Source organism: Patagioenas fasciata, chromosome 1 (genome assembly GCF_037038585.1).
Source record: "Patagioenas fasciata isolate bPatFas1 chromosome 1, bPatFas1.hap1, whole genome shotgun sequence".
Taxonomy (NCBI): Eukaryota; Metazoa; Chordata; class Aves; order Columbiformes; family Columbidae; genus Patagioenas; species Patagioenas fasciata.
This window is the reverse complement of record NC_092520.1, coordinates 5,417,554-5,437,980: the sequence shown is the minus strand read 5'-3', so window position 1 is coordinate 5,437,980 and position 20,427 is coordinate 5,417,554. Positions and strand designations below refer to the sequence as shown.

General features: G+C 42.8%; 1 protein-coding gene across 12 annotated transcripts in view; it reads left to right on the top strand.

The window, feature by feature from the left end:
- TENM4 (teneurin transmembrane protein 4) overlaps positions 1–20,427 on the top strand; it is a 1,673,798-nt gene that overhangs the window by 1,506,119 nt on the left and 147,252 nt on the right. For all 12 annotated transcript variants that reach the window (XM_071817725.1, XM_071817645.1, XM_071817681.1 and 9 more), the window contains 3 exons: positions 1,268–1,369; positions 6,340–6,534; positions 11,830–12,030. In XM_071817725.1, the coding sequence (XP_071673826.1) occupies positions 1,268–1,369; positions 6,340–6,534; positions 11,830–12,030 (498 nt within the window). The remainder of the gene's footprint in view (positions 1–1,267; positions 1,370–6,339; positions 6,535–11,829; positions 12,031–20,427) is intronic.

Sequence of the window (20,427 nt, the reverse complement as noted above, 5' to 3'; positions counted from 1 at the left end):
CCTCCTGAAGTAAATCTGTGAAAGCACCATCATTATTCACATGGCTGAGATTTCCACCCCACTCCATGATAGATGAACCCCCGGTGCCTCTCCTGTATGACTAAATCCAGTTTTAATCTGACACGCATCTCCCTCAGAGAAAATGCGAAATAATAGTGTGGAATGAACCATGCTATTCCATCATCTTTCCAAGCCCCACTCACATTTACTCGTCCTTCACTCACAGTTTAGTCGAGAAAATAGAATTCTTTTCCATCTCTTTTTGATGCGCAGCGTTTACCAGCTTGTGTTCCTTTATGAAAAATAAGTTTTAGCCCAAATATTCTGAACTGTCCTCAATACAGAAGTGTGAGATAACATTTTTGCTTACCTCTTAACTTACCTTGAAAGATGAATAGCCAGTGTTTTTTTGCAAAAGTCAGGGAATTTAAGATGATAACTAGAAACAGAAGAAAATGTGGAATAGTCCCATTTCTGTTCCACTAAGATACAGTTTTAGCCCCAGCACTTTAGGCTATTTGTATAATGTCGCAGAACAAACCAGAAGCCATATGGTCAGAAATAATACTTCAACAGGCAGAAAAGATGAACCAAGGGTCTGTGTTCGGTGAACTTCATAGGGAGAAATAGGTGGCAAAATGCTGCCCCAGGTTGACCAGAGAGGTGGTGGGTGCCCCATCCCTGGAAACATCCCAGGCCAGGCTGGACGGGGCTCTGAGCAACCTGAGCTGGTGAAGATGTCCCTGCTCATGGCAGGGGTGGGACTTTGAAGGTCCCTTCCAACCCAAACTGTTCTGTGATTCCATGATTCTAAATTTCTGTTGTAACTCAGCTCTATTTGGCACAAATAAATGCCCCAAGTTCACTTACCCAAGTCAACAAAATCGGAGCAAAGGTGCGTGTTCTGCCATGAGAACGCCGTGTATTGCTTTGCTCTGATACATTCAGAGTTGGAAAGTGGTTGATAAAATAGGCAGGAAGGAAAGACATTTGGAAGTTTTCAGATACTGAGTGAGGGAAAAGCCTGGTGGGTGCTGAGCAGCGGCAATTTAATTGTAGATTTGCAGTCACACTGTACTGATGTGTTACGGTTGGTCGTTCATTGCAGTGAATGGATGAACACCCTTCGTGGAGCTCAGACTAAGGTTTTGGCCCCAAAAGCAGTGTTTTCTTTGAGGTTCCAGCTGTCCTGCCACCCAGAGCCCACCCAAACTCCGATGTATTTTGTTACCTAAAGAAGTATGTGAATTCTCTTTTTGTTTTCCAGAATCGGTGGATAATTGTCCCAGTAATTGCTATGGGAATGGAGACTGCGTGTCCGGGACTTGCCATTGCTTCCTTGGCTTCCTGGGCCCCGACTGTGGCAGAGGTAGGAATTTATAGTTGATTAACTCTTCCCCTCCTTCGGTTAACGTTTTTTCTGGTGGAATTTATACTCATGCCTGTGCCTTTTGCAAAGGACACGTCACCCATCTTGTGGATGCCGCAGTAGAATGGAAACGACTTGTGTCTGGATTTTTTTGCCACTAGTTGGGATTGCTGTGACCTCAGTAACAACACAACCCCCAGCTGCACGTGGTCAGGGGCAAAACGTCACAGTGGGAATTTTCCCTCTGGGAGCAACTTCGGAAAACATAACTTTAAAAAGTGGCACTATTGTTTAGCCGACCGCTCTGTCGCTGTGCGGCACAACCGCAGAGTCATATTTTCTTCTAAGAGATTGATTATAAAAATATTAAGTAGCTTTTTCATTGCTTCAGGCCTTGCAAGTGTGTCTGAGCTCTGGATGATCGCTGAGATGGCTGTGGGGAGTGGGGCAGGGGCAGAGCAAGGCGAGGAAGGGAGTAATGGCAGGAGGAACTGGGTACTCTGGCCAAAAACGAAAGTATTTGGATGACTGGTAAGGAAGCTTACTCCAGAAAACAGTGTTTTTCTGCTCAAATGAGAAGTATTTTTAATAAATGATTTTGGAAGGATTTTCATTTGACCTGAAATTTTTAGGTTATTTAAACATTTGAAAAACAAACCAAATTACTTTTAGTGAGAACACGTTTTCAGAGTGAGAAATCCAAACGTTTCATGTGGGAAACAGTGAAATGCCGCGCATCAACCTCTTCAAGGCCCTTTTCTTTTTGGCTTGAAGCAGTCCCACAAACGAAGTGCAGATTTATAGATGTGGGGAGGGAGGCAGTGTAAATGTTAGTGCCCACACAAGGAGCTTTGCAAAGGCAGTGAGTCAGGACTTCACCCCGGCCCGTTGCTCCTCTGGACAGCAAGCTGGTTCCTTCCCAAAAGACAGAACTCAACTCTGTGCAACCCCTCCAGGGTCACATCCTTCCATCCCAGCCAAGAGATAAGGGCGGCCGCCCACCCTCAGCTCTCTGCTGAGACACTGTGGTCCAGGCTAAAAACCCCGGAGGGGTTTCAGAGTTCACAGCTCAGTAAGATGGATGTGTCCATCTGCATCCCTGGGAGCTGCTCTGTCAGGCTTCTTGCTGACTCAGGTTACACTTGGTTTGCATTTCCTTACGCTTGGTTCGCATTTCCAAGCTCCTTTTCAAATCTGGAGAGCTGGAGACAAAAGGAGGGGGTTTTTTCCATCTCCCACAGCGTATTCCTACTCGTACCTCCTAACTTTTAGCAGGGGCAGAAGTTCAGGGTTTGTTCCCTCAAGGCTCCCCGTAGGTTCTGTGGAGAAGGGGAAGATCCTTCACTGTGCATCAGAATATTGAAACTTCTATTCTGAATCCACTTTCAGGGGAGATTACCTCTCTTTTTGGGTTGTATACCTTAGTTTTTCAGGCACTTCGGTTGAGCCACATGAATATCTCCCATTTCACTAGAGTGCTTACTCTGGCTGATACAAACAGCTTTTATTCGAGTGAATCTTTTGGTTCAGAATCGCCTGGGTTTAGATCACAAACTACTCTCTCTTTAGGAGAACAGATTAGTACTTGGAGTGTCAAAATCCTATTTGTATATGCATTTCCACCCAGTGGGCTTGTTAAATGGATCAGTTTGCCATGAGAATGGGATACAAGGGCCACAGCGTTGGCTTCCAGTTGGGTTTTGGGGGAAGCTAAGATGCTGCTTTTGAGCTACAAATCCCTCAGAGGGCAGCAACGGCAGCATGTGTAAGGCTGCTACAATATCTGTCTGCAGCTGTATATCGGTCCCTGTATGGAACAATAATCCTTAAATAACCACATGAAAATTTCTAGGTCATAGGTGTCCTGCGTGTTCCTTTGTTTCAATTCCGCCTTGTAATTCACCATCCAAATGGGTGGGAAACTGGGGAGCAGAAAGCCCTTCTGTTTTTAATAACGGTTAGTTATTAATGTATTATGAACCAATTACTTTAAACCAAGTAAATGAAAGCAAATCACCGGAGGTGTATTCACAGACATTTTGAAGACCTACTTGAACACAGGAGATGGAGTTTTAAAGTTCTGCATAAAGGAAACAAAGTAATGAATGATCTTATTTTCTGATGCTAAACTTTACAAGGAGAGTGCTGTGCATTTGGGTTCTTGCTACCATAACCATCTTAGATACCGTTTGTTGGAATCTGAATGATCAAACAATAATTATCTGTCTTTATATATGGAAAAGAGTTGTACATGTAGCAGCGGAAAAAAATCCAGAAAGCTCTTTTGTCTTTATTCATTGTGGTGTGTTACAAAGGAGGTTTTGTTCTTGCTGTTGCCTTGACATTTGCAGCAGCACTTCCCAGGTTATACTGGAGATGTTCTCCATAGAGGGCTCTGAGGAGCACCAGTCTCATTGCAGATGGGCAGTAATTTATCTGATCTTGTACTGAGTGATCAGCTGCCTTGTCAGAAAACATCGAAGTCTTTCTCAGCAGCCTCTCTCTAGTTAAAGGCAATTATTCTTTATTCTCGTTGAAAAGAGCTGCAGACTATCCTCTTCCAGTGCCTTGAAAGAACAGGCTCCATTACTGAGCATTTGAAATTTGAGATGGGGGCGGGAAATTCCATCAGCCTAGCTGAAAAGTGAAATTACAGAGTGAGTTTGCTGTGAACCATGTACACAACAGTGTATCCTAAACAATTTCTATCTCGTGTTGTATAGGTAGATATCTCACTAAAAATGGTCCACTTGAAACGCATCACTGCCATGTGTTGCCTCTATAGTGAACATTGTGCTCCTTAGCAATAATAGTTACCAAATTCCTTTATTTTCTAAACCTCTTTTATCTTGGACAGGCAAATGTAGTTCACTGCATATCAAACAGACTTAAGGGTCAGAGCTGGCAATGCTTTGTGATGTGTTGAGGTTGCTGCAATTCTGTAACACCCAAACTGACTTGACTGTAACGACACATGGAAACAACACAGAATGGGCACCAGGGGATTGTTAAATGAAGAGGTGGGAAGAGGAGGAGAGTTTACATGTTGCCCTTAGCCGTGTTAACATCTCTTCCTGCATATATGCATATATGTATATATATAAAGGAGTGGGGCCACCAAGATGATCCGAGGCTGGAACAGCTCTGCTGGGGGAACAGGATGAGAGAGTTGGGGTGTTCAGCTGGAGAAGAGAAGCTCTGGGGAGACCTTAGTGTGGCCTTTCCAGACTTAAAAGGGGCCTGTAGGAAAGATGAGGACAGAGTTTTTAGCAGGGCCTGTTGTGATAGGACAAGGGGTGATGGTTTTAAATTAAAAGAGGGGAGATTCAGGCCAGACATGAGGAAGAAATTGTTGCCCCTGAGGGTGGTGAGAGCCTGTCCCAGGCTGCCCAGAGAGGTGGTGGATGGACCATCCCTGGAGACATCCCAGGCCAGGCTGGACGGGGCTCTGAGCAACCTGAGCTGGTGAAGATGTCCCTGCTCATGGCAGGGGTGGCACTGGATGAGCTTTGAAGGTCCCTTCCAACCCAAACTGTTCTATGATTCTATAATTCTATGACACATTCAGAGTCAGGAATGAAGCAGAAGAGGTACATTGGGTACATTATATTCATCTCACACTTAATGCAGTTGAATTAAGCAGCAGAGTGGAGTGTTGCTTTCACATTCTCTTGCATAAAAATGTCCATAACTTGCCTTTTTGAGGGGCAGATGAGAAGCCCGGCTGCTCTCACCCAAGGATGATGTGCAGCAGTGAATGAGAGAAGTCTGGTGAATATATGTCCTCAGTTTCAGCAGAACGAAATTGAAGAGAACAGGGTTTAAGCAAGAAGAGTTTCAAGGGATAGTGAATAGGGGCAGGGTATTGTTTCTGAGGGATGGAAATCAGCAGTTTCCTCAGAAAAATGAGAACAGAGGACAAAAGGAGCATAAGACAGTGGGTGTTGAGAATGGAAAAGGGAGGAGACATCATCAGAGAGGAGCTGAAGGAGCTTAGAGCGCAGTGATTACCAAAGCTTTGGTCATGGAGGCTGGGGTCTGGTCCTTGCTGCCATCTCCTTCCCTGGGGAGCCTGCTCTGTATCCTTCAGTTCATCCCATCCCACTCTGCTTGACTTTTTCCAAATTTAGCTCAGAAAATGCTTCATCCATCATGCCACAGCTTGAGCTTGTCACCTTCCTCTTTCCCCTTCATCACATGGAAGAAATCCTGTAGCTGGTTGGCCTTGAGAATCAACCGACTCTGCTGCAAACAAGGACGATTAAAATTCAGTTTTCAACTGATTAGAGGATAGATTTGGGGAGCTTTTCTTACAAGAAGCCTGGAAAAATGAATGCCTAGTTCTGCATTGTGTCTGATGGTGAATGGAGTCTGGCAGAGGTGATAACCAAAAAATAGGGGACCGGAGGTGCAGTTGATGGCATGACATGAGCTAAATTAGAGAAACAGTCTCAACGTGGCATTCTGCACTCCAAGCAAAGCAACTGAAACCTGTAAAGCTGAGAATTACAACACTAAAAACAAAACAAGGGAGTGATTTGTGTGCAACTGAGGTCCACAGCAGAGACCGGGTCAGGGGAAGTCTGAAGTCTGGCAGCGGGTCAGGGATAGCGATAAGCAACCTAAAGTCAGTGGTGCTGCTGAAAGAAGGCACCAGTACATTGGAAAATCAGAATACAATAAAATTCCAAGTTTAGTTAGTGAAAAAAAAGTGTTATGAGACACAAAGCAAGGCCATGTTCTAATTCAAGAGTATTGTTTGTTTGTTTAAAACATTCACAGCAGAATAAAGTTACCAGCTGGGTGTCATCCATGTAAAAGAATTGGTTTTGGCAATGAAAACAACAACATACCCCAGTGAAGGCTGTGTACGAAGAATATAAATCCCAAGCTGGACTCTTCTGCTCTTCTTTTAAAGTGAAAGCCATGTACAGCTGTATTTTAAGGTGTTTTCTGTTCTCTTTCCCCAGCATCCTGCCCGGTGCTGTGCAGTGGCAATGGGCAATACATGAAGGGCAGGTGCTTGTGCCACAGCGGCTGGAAAGGGGCCGAATGTGACGTCCCGACGAACCAGTGCATCGATATCACCTGCAGCAACCATGGCACCTGCATCATGGGGACCTGCATCTGCAACCCCGGGTACAAAGGGGAGAGCTGCGAAGAAGGTACTTGCAATGCACGTTCAATTAGCCACTCGCTTTGAGTGTTGTTCCGTAATGACGTGGATGGAGGTGATTCAAAGGCTCAACAGAACAGTAATAGGCACCTTAGAGATACAGCGGGTGGATGCAACATAAAAATGATGTGTTGGAATAACTCGTCGTTAGCTATCATATTTGTCCAATAATAGGATGAAAAGCCGTCAAAGTCTTCAGATAGACAAATCTAGTTGAAAGACCAGAGCATCTAATCATATATTCAAATGTTCTTATTAAAGCATCATTTCCATTTATGCGGTTAAACGTATAATTACTTTTACAGTGCTTTCTTCTCTGTTGTGCCATGCCAAGTGATTTCAGTTGCTTACAAACACAAAATGGTGGCCCGTGAGAGAAAATCCGTGATTCTTGTCAGCTTTAAAAGCTTGAAAATGCTCAGGACTTGAATTAAATTCTACTTCAAAATCAGATATTACTTTAATGGCTCTTCCAGAGCTTTTTTCTCACATTAGCCCTCAGACTTTTTGCATTTACGTTTAGATTTGTGGCTAAGAAATACGGTGCCTTTTAGCACGTATCTTTAATCTCTTTGTGAAGGAAGCCACCTGCCACCATAAACCTTTATCTTCCTGAGCCTGTGACTGCTGCTTCTTGCTAAATGAAAAAGTGGACAGTTTTGTAAGTGTACAAATCATTCGGACAGTTACAAAAATACATCCAAAAGCACCTGATTTGCAGAATAACATTCAGCACTTTTGAAAATTATTCTCAAAATTCTATGCAGATGACCTGAAAAATAATTATGTTTAAGTAATGCTCCTACAAATACATCTATAAAGCCTCTGCACCACTTGATAGTTTAAGTCTTCCGTTTGATACGTGCATAAGAATCAGAATGGCTTGAATTAATTTATGGTTGTCCTCGTGTATGCTGAATAAAGATTTATCTGAAATGGCTTTATTTTACAGACAATCTAAATAGGCTGAATTGGATTCAGACGTTCAAATGGCATCTAATCTAGCGATTCTTTTGATGCATTAAATGTGTTGGAGTGGGACATCTCTTCTGTAACATGGCTTCAATGTCAGTAAATGTTAGAGATGAAGACAGTATCGGCTCTGGAACAATAAACCATCTCGTGAGAAAGCTTCATTTTGGCTTAAGAAAACACAATTCAATGAAGCCACGGGCCATGCTAAACCCAAAGATTGTGACTACTGGAGTATCTTTAAAGCATCTCTGTAGACCTCGTATTTACTAGATCGTATCTTTGCTAGATAAACAGAAATGAAAAGATCCTGATTTTGCCTCCGGCTGGACGTGTTTAATGTGTGTAAATCAGAGTAAGATTTGCTCTTTTTCTAACAGGAACCTTTTCTCCCTGGTCACGTTTAAAGCAGAACAGCCAGGAACTACTCAGTTATTTCGTGTTATCACTGTAGCAGGGGACAGTGTCAGTCCCACTAGGTAAAAACTTGAAAAAGAATGAAGAATAAAGAATAAAGAGAACATGATTTTTCTCATGAGCTCTTTAGGATTTTTCCAAGTATGCATTTGTTTTTCATATTCAAGGCATAATTTGTAGGGGGGGAAGTAACTCAGAAATACGCCATGTGGGAAATCTTCACTATATATATATATATATATATATGTATATATTTTTAGATCAAGTAAAAAAGTTGATTTATACTATTTTAAAAATTGCTTTTACTTTTTAATTTCTCTTCTAAGAAGGACCATCTGGCATTGATTACCTTTTATTATTTCTCAGTTTTCATAGCTTCACTGCTTAGCCCATGTTTATAATGGGTTTTCATTCCAGGGTTTCTTCAGCCTTTTCTTTTCCCCCCGAAGAAGTTCAGCAATGTTTATAAAACATCAGCCAACAATCTTACACGAGTTTTTCTTTTCTCCTTCCTTAGCTTATTGGCCCATATTTTATAAGGCATGGGCTAAGCCAGCAAGACATTAAAGGGAAGGGAGCAAATTTAAGCAGTGAAAAATGAGAACTTACTCTTTGGGTACCGAACAAGCCTAATAACTTGTGTGACCAATGAAGCATGAAGCATATGGGGGAAAAGTGTAGAGGAGGCACTAGCTTTGCTTGCTGCGTGATTTATCTCCCCGGCAAAGGTTCTGCACAAAGCTGAGCTATAAATGGGTCATTTTCCAACCAGGAATTAGACCATTTGGGACTTTTTCCAAGCAGCAACATAGATATATTGATTTTTTTTATTATTATTTTTCAAAGTATACTCCATATTGTCCTCCTGCCCCTCTCCCCATCTCGCTTCTCCCAAAGCTGGGCAGCTAAATTCGTGAAGCAGAACTCCCTAAAAAACACACTATTGTGCTCCAAATCCACTAAGCAATTGATTAAGAAGAAAGCAGAAGCCCCTAATCCTGTCCCAGGGCTCTTCCGATGGTGCAGAAAGCCTAAAGAGATACAACTAGTGAGGCCGAGATTAAAGTCGCCATTGTGTGTGACGTTTTCTGAAAGGGCTCATTTCAACATGAAAAATGGCCTTGGGATTATGATAAATGGGGGGTTCTGACATGCACATTCCCCTCCTATAATCGTCAGCGTTAGAGCTGAGATAGCAGATTGTCCGCTCCTCCAGTGGAGCCCCCTGTAAAACTCACCTTTTTCCCAATTGACCTTCAGAGAGGATGATTAATTGCCTGGAGGCAGCCGGTTGTCAGTTAGGCTGTGATCTTTGTTCTCTATGTTCAAACCATCTGCTGAGAACCGACGAGCCCGTTCCTTGAGTCCTTTTCATACTTATTACGGCTGAGAAAGAACAGGGCCAGGGCTCCAAGGGTCTCCTGCTAAAATTGGCACCCGAGCTCCCCGCCTGCTAACAGTGAAGGAGATTTATAGACTCATCCTTTCCAGCCTCTTACAATTTTCGGGGATTGTTCCAGCTATGAGCAGGGCTCTGGGAATCAAATAAAACAGAAAACGCTCTCACATGCCTTGAGATAGTAATTGCTGAGCCATTACTTGTCAGGCTGAGGGGGTTTTGAGGATCCAGGGAATTATCAGAGCAGCTGTTGTGTTTCCTTTTAAGATTTCTGGATTTTAAAACAGGTCATTGGGATTCTTATTAGCTTTCAGAGGGGGGAAAAAAACACAAACCACAACCCTGCTGCGTGTGCGGCGGCCACGTTCTGCTCTCCTGGACAGATTTCCTCTTGCTGCTCAGACAGACTGACACTTGTCACCAGTCCCCAGGGTGCTGCCACGCAACATTTCAAGAGATGGGAATCACAGAATCACAGAATCAATCACGGAATCACAGAATCGACTGGGTTGGAAAAGACCTCAAAGATCATCAAGTCCAACCCTTGGTCCAACTCCACTCCATTGACCAGATCATGGCACTAAGTGCCATGGCCAATCTCAGCTTAAAAACCTCCAGGACCGGTGAGTCCAGCACCTCCCTGGGCAGCCATTCCAATGCCTGACCAATCTCTCTGCAAAGAATTGCTTTCTCATCTCCAACCTCAATTTCCCCTGGCAGAGTTGAAGCCCATGCCCCGTTGTCCTCTTGCTGACTGCCTGGGAGAAGAGCCCAATCCCCACCTGGCTAGAACTGCCCTTCAGGTCGTTCTAGAGAGTGCTGAGCTCACCTCTAAGCCTCCTCTTCTCCAGACTAAACAAGCCCAGCTCCCTCAGCCTCTCCCCATAGGGCTTGTGCTCAAGTCCCTTCCCCAGTCTTGTTGCTCTTCTCTGGACCCGCTCCAGCACTTCAATCTCTTTCCTGAGCTGAGGGGCCCAGAACTGAACACAATACTCCAGGTGTGGCCTCCCCAATGCAGAGTACAGGGGAAGGATCACTGCCCTTGTCCTGCTGACCACGCTGGTTTGGATACAGGATACAGGAAGAATCTCTCTAGGCTGTCCTGTATTCTTTTGTACATAAATAGTGATGATCAACTCCTGCAATCCTTTTTATTGGGGAGGGTGTCTGGTGAGTTTCATATTTTTCGATTGCTGGGTGAAATTCCCCCGTGAGCAGAGAAGCTGATGGTTGCCTGTAAAATTGGAATATCTGGAATATTGTGTCCAATTGTGGCCCCTCAGTTCCAGAAGGACAGGGAACTGCTGGAGAGAGCCCAGCGCAGCCACCAAGATGCTGAAGGGAGTGGAGCATCTCCCGTGTGAGGAAAGGCTGAGGGAGCTGGGGCTCTGGAGCTGGAGAACAGGAGACTGAGGGGTGACTCATTCATGGGGATCAATATGGAAAGGGGGAGTGTCAGGAGGATGGAGCCAGGCTCTTCTCGGTGACAACCAATGATAGGACAAGGGGCAATGGGTTCAAACTGGAACACAAAAGGTTCCGCTTAAATTTGAGAAGAAACTTCTTCTCAATGAGGGTGTCAGAGCCTGGCCCAGGCTGCCCAGGGAGGTTGTGGAGTCTCCTTCTCTGCAGACATTCAAACCCGCCTGGACACCTTCCTGTGGAACCTCAGCTGGGTGTTCCTGCTCCATGGGGGGATTGCACTGGATGAGCTTTCCAGGTCCCTTCCAATCCCTGACATTCTGGGATTCTGTGATTCTGTGTGTCATTCAGGAATGAGGCATCAGCACATTCGGTCTATACCATACACCTAATGGAATGGTCTCCAGTCTTGTTAGGAAAGTGCCTCTTTGAGGAAAGATAAAAACAAAATCATTTAAAGAAGAGTATGAATTGATCAAAAATACAACCAGAAGAACACCAACATCCAAAAAGATATTATTTTGTTTTAATCCTTACTCCAGAAAACTGTCTGAGGATACATTGAACGTGAAATTTATGTGTCTGTGAAACCTGTATAGACTTCAGCACATTCTTCAATTTAAGTGTGTAGTTTGCTGAATAAGGACATTGACTTCTGTTGAAGCTTAATGCAAAATTCTCTTTCAGAAAACTAGAGCTCAGCTATGAATTCATTAGTAACAGTAATTTAGGTTATTCTAATAAAATAAATGGAGGTGCAATATGTGTGCAAGAGAATATTATTCTTATTCTTTTCTTAATTGAAATTAGCCTGTTCTTACTGAAGAGATCATTTATTAGTGTAGGCCTGAATAAAAGAATGGATTAATAATCAATTTTTTCGCTGTTTTTCATGTCAGTGTTTTAGGTCTCACTGCCTTTTGGGGACACTGTTTTCTTCCATCAGCTTTGTGCACAACGGAGTTTTGCTTTCTGGTTGAGATACTAGATAAATAAGTTTGTGTAGATGGTAGTTTGTTTTCTGAAATTCCCATTTGATTTCCTTGTCTGCTTCTTCTTTCCCCCGGCACGCAGTGGACTGCCTGGATCCGACCTGCTCGGGACGCGGCGTCTGCGTGCGAGGAGAATGTCACTGCTCGGTCGGCTGGGGAGGAACAAACTGCGAGACCCCAAGGGCCACCTGTCTGGACCAATGTTCTGGTCATGGGACCTTCCTCCCCGACACCGGCCTCTGCAGCTGCGATCCCAACTGGACCGGACACGATTGCTCAATCGGTAACGTCAGCGGTGACTTACGGTTCTTGTTTTGGTTTTTTAATTTTCTTTAAACTTTGTAAGATGTTCAGATTTAGATCTACAAGAAACACGCTACAAATGCGTTCCAGTAAAGCGCATGTAGGGCATGACTGGAAGCAGAAGTGCCATAATTCAGCTACATAAATAATTCTACTTCCATTGCTGAGCATAGAGAAGTATAATAAATAACCCCATTAAAGCCACTATTGTTCATTATATTGCTATGAATGTAATTGATGGTCTGCTTATAACTGCTTGTTCTGGTGTGAGTCCTTGATGAATCCCAGTAGCCACCAAGGGGCCTGTTTTGATTTTTAGGAGATGACTAAATATTCTTTACGTGGCTGTAGACGAGAAGGAAGAGGTTTCAGTCCTTCAGGTCTTACACCCTTCTGAATTTGAAGGTTGTGCTTATCTAGGCTCAGCTAAAGGAGGATGAGTATCGCATGATGTTCATATTAAAAGACCATAAGCACTGTCCTCAATCAAGTAAACCATACGTTTACTAATTATAAGTACTTTATAGTACAAGCACCTATCAAGAGGACAGGTTTTTATGGGCAGTTTTGTGCGGATGTTTGGAACTGTAACATTAATTCCTCAGCTGAACGAGCGTCTTGCTCAACATCTGCATCAAGTGTCTGAAACAAAAGCTAAAGAAAAGATTCAGGAGCCTTTTCATTTCTTGCAAATGCAATTAGCTCTTAGAGACCACACTGAGAGAGGTTGTAGTACATTAAACAGTCAGAACCTATGGAATGTTAGTCTTTTGGCTTTTGTGTTGTATATCGTGCTTATGAATAAGAGACCACAGCAATAACAGCTTCTTTACACAGCTGAGGTGGAACTAGGCCAGATATCCAGGGCAGCTCAGTATAGGCCATGAAATGAAATGAATTTTCAGCAAAGAGACAAAAAAAAATCCATTAGGAGAGTAGATATAGTAGAAAAATTACATAAACAACATTTTCACTGAGGAATTACTACGGTGTACAGAAAATCACGCAAGTACTTTAAGAGAGGGACCTCCGGTGATGGGACAGACTGAATAAATTGGTACAAAGCTTGTAGAAAGAAAACCTTTTTGACAATCGTCATTTAGGTTAGATGTTAGAAAACTTGCCACAAAATAAAACGTACTGGGTTGAAAATAAGCAAAAGTAGAGGCCTGCTTACCTGGGACAAAAGCCGGGGTTATCAAAACTCTTGCAGATGTAGGCAGGGAAGCTATCCTGCTTTAAAGGAGGATAAATCTGGTGTCAGGCTTTTCCTTTCCCCATATTAGCATCTTCAGTCCCCTACTCTATGAGTTCGTTTAGAAGCCCACTGTAAGGGGAAAGGTAGTTGTGTATTTCTAATGATTTTGTAGTGTAGTCCATAACTGAGTCATTATTCTGAGTTTATGTGGAGGTTTGGGGGTAGCAGGGATGGATTTGGAAAAATGTTCATTTCTACATGCAAGCAGAATTCGCTTTCCCCTTGCTAACCTGCAGGGTCATGTACAGATGATTTATAAGCTTTCTTTACGCTGCTTTTATAAATCCATCACGTGCAAACTTTCTTTGGCAGTGTGAGGTTATTTGAGACAAGCTTGAGCATCGTTCCAAGACCTTTTTCCTCTCCGAGCTGCCTGTAACATTCAGGTTATTGTGCCTCCCAGCTAAAATCACAGCTAAGGTGATTTGTAAACCTCCATTTGTAACCCGGACCTTTCCACTGAATTGATGACTTGATTTGAAAGACAGATTTACTCACAGGATGCCGGTACTCTTCTTGCATGATTAAAATAGAGTGAGCAAGTACACCTGATAACACACTGCCCGACCCAATGGGGTGGAGGTTCTGCAGAAGGGGCTAAAGGGGCTAGATTTTTATTGTCCTATTAATATAAAACAGGACCAAACAGAGCAGAAGAATTATTAAGTGAAAGAATTAAGTACTTAACCTCAGCTCAGCAAAGAACTTAAGACTGTGTTCAGTCCCAGTGAGGTCTGTAGGACTGTGCCTACATGGGCTCGTGCCAAGGACAGCCCCTTCTATAAACCACATTGAATAGCAGATCCACCTGGAAACCCAGAATAAAATACAAGGAGGTGAGTGGGTTTTCCAGCTCTTAACACCTTGAAGTCGGGACTAACACCAATCTGAAATGCTGCGTGCTGAATTCATTTGGAAGGTATCATTCAGTATGGAGGCAGCGAGGTGAATGTCTGTGGATTATCATACATAGAAAATAAAACTAGACTATCTTAGACTCAGTTTTTCAGCTAAGGAGATAGACTTCACCTGTCTTTAGCAGGAATCTTAGACAAATACAGATTACTGGCTAGAACTCTTATTTTTCAGAAGATAATAATATTCCAGATATTTCTGTTTCCTATTCATATTATCTTTTTTCATTCTGCTTGGCCTCTATCTTCATAGACAAGCAATGCAATTCAATTTCGTGTGAATTCTACTCTGCACTGGACTGTAGGAAGAAGTAATGATACTGAGTTTTGCTGTTGTTTTTGCTTTATGTGTGAGCTGGCATATTTCGAGATAGGGCTGCAGCCATCCTACAGCAGATTTTTCGCTCTGGAAGCAATGATTTTTAAACATACTTCACCTTTTCATGCAAACAACAGTTTCTTAGGATCCCCCCTTCCCTTAGTATGCACTTCTTTTTTGGTAGATCCCCAAATATATATAAGAAAAAGTATTTAAGAGAAAGGTGCAGGGAAAAGTCCAGAGATAACCTGTAGTGAGAAGCAAAAGTGTCACTTTGATTTCTCCGTGGGAGAATTAGATCCCTTCCCTTTTGCATCTAAGTACAGTTGCACAAGCAAATACAAAAAGATCCTTTATAACCCAACTCAGCTGAAAAGTCCAAGGCAATGCTTAGTACAAGAAAGATAATTATAGAAACTGCTCATCCTAACCCCTTTTCTCCAGGGTCTGTCATTGCAGATCCTCTGTATCCCAGGCTTTGGCCGCGCTATCTCCCTTCACCTCTTAATGAGCCCCAGCAAAAGATTTCATTCTCCAAGTTCTAACAGCTGATGAAGCCATTAAAGAGCAGCTCTCTTAACCTCTTATTGTCTGGGTATAGTGGGAAGAAGGAAACAGAACTGAATATGTGATATAGTCTCACTCATGACCTCACCGGATCATGTATTTCTGGCTAATCAACAGGCAATAAACCACGTACCATAGGATGTATTTGCTGAGTGCACTGAAATGAATAGGTGAGTCAGGTTTTCTGCATTTGGGGAATGCACCATTTCCCAGAGGGATCTCAAAAATGCATCAGGACAATCCCAGGCCCATTGAAGCAATATTATGCTTGGATGCAAAATCGTTCTTAATGGAATTAAGTTATCTGGTGTTGTGCTTCGCTGTCCTCAAAGTTAGATCAGTGATTTTCGCACTGTCCTCTGTTTGGTAGCTGACATCTTAACATGCGTGATATTCTTTAGAATCATCAGAAAGATGATTTTACAAAGCAGCGATAGAAATTATATTCTTTGTGTAATAAGTGCATTGACTTTTTCCGGGCAGCTGACAGCATCTGTACATTGACCTGCGTGCAGATAAGGATTCCTTCCCAATCACTCATTCGTAATGACTCACTTTATGCACGGTTGACATCCAGACCTTTAAAAGTATGGTGGATAAGAGCATTAATAGGAATATTATTTTGTATATGGTGGTCCTAAATTGGCAATGGAGATTTAAAATCATTTAAGGCTAAGGGTTGGGAAGCGGAAGCTGAGACTCAGTGAAAAAGTGAGGAGTTATGACATTCTGCTTTATATTTTAAAATGGCTAAGAGAGAATGCCTGACCAGAGCCTGAGGCTCAGTTTGCACAACCGTATCTCGTGAAATCCAGTGGTTGGATCCTGTTCATGGCTTCCCTCATCATTTCTGCTGCCAACAGTTCTGAGGACATGACTTTCTGAATGCCCTTTTCCCCCTCTGGGACAGTGTCTTGTCACCAGTCTTGGTCTGTAATCACCAAGATCTTTAAGCATTTATGATTTACCTTAAGCAAATGCAGATTATCCAACTTCACTACAGCATTGTGGAGAACTTCTCAGCTTCTGAGGCATCTGTCTGGAGTTGCCTGTTGAAAAGCTGCCTTAAGTCCCCAAATTTCTTCTTTGGCACACTCAGGAGGTGTCTCCTCAGTCTGATAAAGCATCAAACGTGCTCTCTAGAGTGTCCCACCTGCCAGGTCGGTGCAGATGCTTCAAGCCGTCATCTCAAAGCAAAGAATGAACTGGCTGGGCCGACCCAAAGAGCCGCCAAAGTTGAGGACAGAGGTTTCATGCCTTGAACTTTAATTTCACCTGCGTATCGTTCTAAAGCACAGAGTGGGATAGTTGTCCTAGAGCAGAGAAACCTCTGCAGAGAGCTGTTCAGATTTTAGCTCAGTGGAAATCCTTTAAAGAGAGCTTAATTGGTTCCTCATCAGTTCGTCTGCTGTCTTATTTGGGTGCTTCATGTTGGAGCGGTCTGAGTTTCAGCTTTTGAGAGATTCTCAGTTCTGCCAAATAACCATAGAAGTCTCAGCGGGCATCATGGTCACAGATTCCTCAGGAGAGAGACAGTTACAAAACTGAGGCATTTAACGTAAAAAAATAGGATACTTGTTCTTAGCCTATGTGATTGGTGAAGAACAGCTTAGGCGGGGCTTTAGATGCCGTGTAGCAATCACAGTTCTTGCAGATACGTCTAGATAAACCTGGGCTCCAAATACAGTGGGGAAATAGCATGAGTACCCATAGGGCTTGACCAGGCATTTACCTACCAGTTGTAAAACAGTCCCCTATGGTTTTACTGCTTTTGTTAGGCTGAGAATCTGGATTTAAAATAAAACAGGCATGGTGTGTGTGTCCATGTCTCATTGCAGGGAAGCCATATTCTTATAGATGCTTGCAGAGCACATTGAAGTCAATGGAAAAGCTCCTGTTTATTTTGCAGGTGGATGGGTCTGTTCAAACCCATCCACGAACAATTATAAGCTTCAAGATTGTGTATCAAGTAATAGTAATGGCGGATTTTTTAGTAGCAATTTAGTTGGATAAATTAACAATTCAGAAAGTTTTTCAGATAGCACCCGATGGAGTTCCCCACCACAAAGTTGTATAGTTCATTAAAACAGGCATATTTTCTGTATTCCAATTAGTAGATAAGGAGACCAAGAAGAATAAACTTCTGAAAAAGTAGAGCAAATGCACCTTTACTTTCCAACGTCCTTTTTAATCGTGAATTGTGCAGATTATTGTACACACACACAGGCAGACACAGAAACCCAGCTCTCATATATCTTACCAGACAACATCATATCCTATTGGTCAAACAGCATCAGGGTTAACACAACATATGTGATAAAAATTGATTTCCTTGGGCTTATTGGTGCCAACCTTCCAAAGCAAAATCTCTTGACAAATTCATGTCATACCCAAGGCCACCAAGATGAAAATCCATGCTTGGAAAATGTTCATGTAATTCCTCTTTTAAATCATCATTTTCTTCATTAAGAGGTAAAAATGTCACTGTAAAAGATGGATATTACATCAGCTGTCATGTGATACAGGCTTGTACCTTACTACAGACTGGGGCCCCCTTTAATGCCTAAGAAACCTCTGATTTATCTTTTTCTTAGCTTTAAAACGTGGGGAAGAAAAAGGGAACAAAACCTCAGGATACAACACCTGACATTGATAAACATCAATATATTTTGGATCTTAAGGGCTTAAGAAGAAGATATTTGGCACAGCTGTGTAATCAAATGCCACTTTAAATGATCTTCCTTCAACTTGTAACTTGCTCGTCCCACTGCCCTTGCGGTACAATAAGAAACATCAGCCTGGGGCAACTGAAATTATGAGAGCAGAGGGTCTTCAAAGGTAGACTGCAGAAGACACCACCAAGATCTGCTCTGGCTCTATACTAAAATTGCAAACCCGCTCCTGAAGGCCTTAATTTGGTGCTTTAACAGTCATTGAAGGCCAGGAAATGTTTTGTATCAGCAGGGATTTCATCCTCAACCTTGCAGAACCGTAACACGCTGATTTGTGAACTTGCGAGCTTCCCCATTTTATTGGCATGGAAAAAAAGTACGTTTTCTCTCTGAGGGAATAAAGTATGTGCAGCCCAGCGCTGTTACACGGGGCTATCACAGGCTCTGCCTGCCAGAGATCTGCTTTGTGAATTGTGGAGGAATAAGTGAACCCAGAGAATCAACAGTGTTAACAAGAACTATCGCTGTACAAAAACATCAAGTTTTTGATGTAGTTGGGATTGTCAGCACAGATTTTAGCCTTACCCATTCCCCAGATGAACTTATCCTCTAAAATCTTCTAAGCTTTCTATTAAAGATGCAATAAAAGACTAAAAGCAGCCAAAACATTTCAAATAAAGGTATTCAGGAAGGCTTTCATTTGAATTCCTTTTTCCCTCTGGTTACTGAAAATATGTATAAGGAGGCCCTGGTGTAGTGGGAAAAAAAAAGTAGCTGTAGTTATTTTTGTAGTGAGTCCAGTTCTTCGAAAGTCCAAATATCTTTGTGGTCAGAGGACGGAAAGGACATAGTAAAGGGAATGAGAAAGTTGTCAATAAGATAGAAAATATAACTTGTGTTTCAAATATGGATTCCTGCTTACAGTCTGATCATTGAGAAATTCTCCTAGCACATTTCCCTGGCCAAGCAGAGATCCATCAAACTTCTAGCAGCTCCGGGGTGTTTTTAGCATCTTATTTTTGGTCACTTCTCCACCTGCAGCAATCCATGCAGTCTTGATCAGATACAATGACCAAGGGGGGATTGAAGGAGCTGAAACCTTGCGTCCTAGCTGTCATTTCAAACTTGGCCAAAACCAGTGGAAATGGTGAGATCATCAGTCTGACCCTGACCATTAGATCACAAAACGTTTGGTCTGATTAGGTCATGTCTCAGGCTACGAATAGTGTATGTCCAGTGGTGTAACGAGCAATCCCTGGTCTTACTGACCTTTGGTGTACTGGGACAAGTGAAGCCTCTTTCTCTCACATCAGCTGCACCAGCATCAGCACAAATTTATGGACCCCCTCAAAGGGCAATGGGGAGATTATTCCATTCCCTATTAGGACTAATTCCCAGCATGCAAATTTTAGTTCAGCATTCTTCACTATCACCAAATGTGACCTCAGCAGTCACACTATACGCTCAAAAGTTCTTTTTGTTTGGATCAATTAAGCTTTGTTTTGTGGACTTTTCTGACTGCAAACAGCAGTAACGTACTGGGCACTCTGGGGTTCATGTTAACTTGGCTAAATTGAAAAATAGATGTTTCACAATGCCACAAACGAGCTGATAAACTCCAGGGTTAAAACAAGTTTTTGGGCAATGCCCTGAGACACATGGTGTAAATTTTTGGGGTTGTCCTATGCAGGGACAGGAGTTGGACTCGATGATACCTGTGTGTCCCTTCCCTTTCTGGACTTATATCATGCCAACATGGAGGCTGAGCATAATTTATCCCCATCTTTACAACAGAATATCTGTTATGAAGCTGCTGCTTTTTTGAACAATATTAACTCACTTCTTTGACACAGTAAGTGTAATCCAGCCGTCACTGAGGACACAACTACTCTGCTGCAAGAGTGGACTGGTACTTCAAGTTCTTGTGGAGATAGAACCAGTTGATCAAGCCAGCTGAGAATCTGAAATCTTATAGTCACTGCATGGAATAGGTCATACTCCAAGTAGAAGTGATAGGATGAGAGGAAATGGCCTCAGGTTGCACCAGGGGAGGTTTAGATTGGATGTTGGGAAACATTTCTTCCTGAAAAGGGCTGTTGGGCATTGGAACAGGCTGCCCAGGGCAGTGGTGGAGTCACCATCCCTGGAAGGGTTTAGAAGATGCATAGATAAACTCTTAAGGACATGGTTTAGAGGTGGACTTTACAATGTTAGGTTGACAGTTGGACTCAATGATCTTAAAGGTCTTTTCCAGCCAAAATTCTAAGATTCTATTCTTGTAAAACTGTAGGATTCAGTGTATATTTCTGCAGGTTTGGTATTGCTCTATGGCAGTTGTGCAGCTTTTGAACTGAAGATACATGACATTCAGTAGGTTTGGTCAATCAGTTTGTAGCCAATTCACAGAAGACCGTGTAGACTTACTCTTCATTTTGTGAGCCTAGACCTCTGCTTCTGACTCTTCCCTCTTTTAACCAGAATACTGCTGGAATAGCAGCAGCGTGGATACCTGGAATCATAGAGTCATTTTGGTTGGAAAAGACCCTCAAGATCAGTGAGTCCAGCTGCTAACCCAACACTGGCACTAAACCATGTCCATGAGAACCTCATCTACTCATCTTTTAAACCCCTTCAGGGATGGTGACTC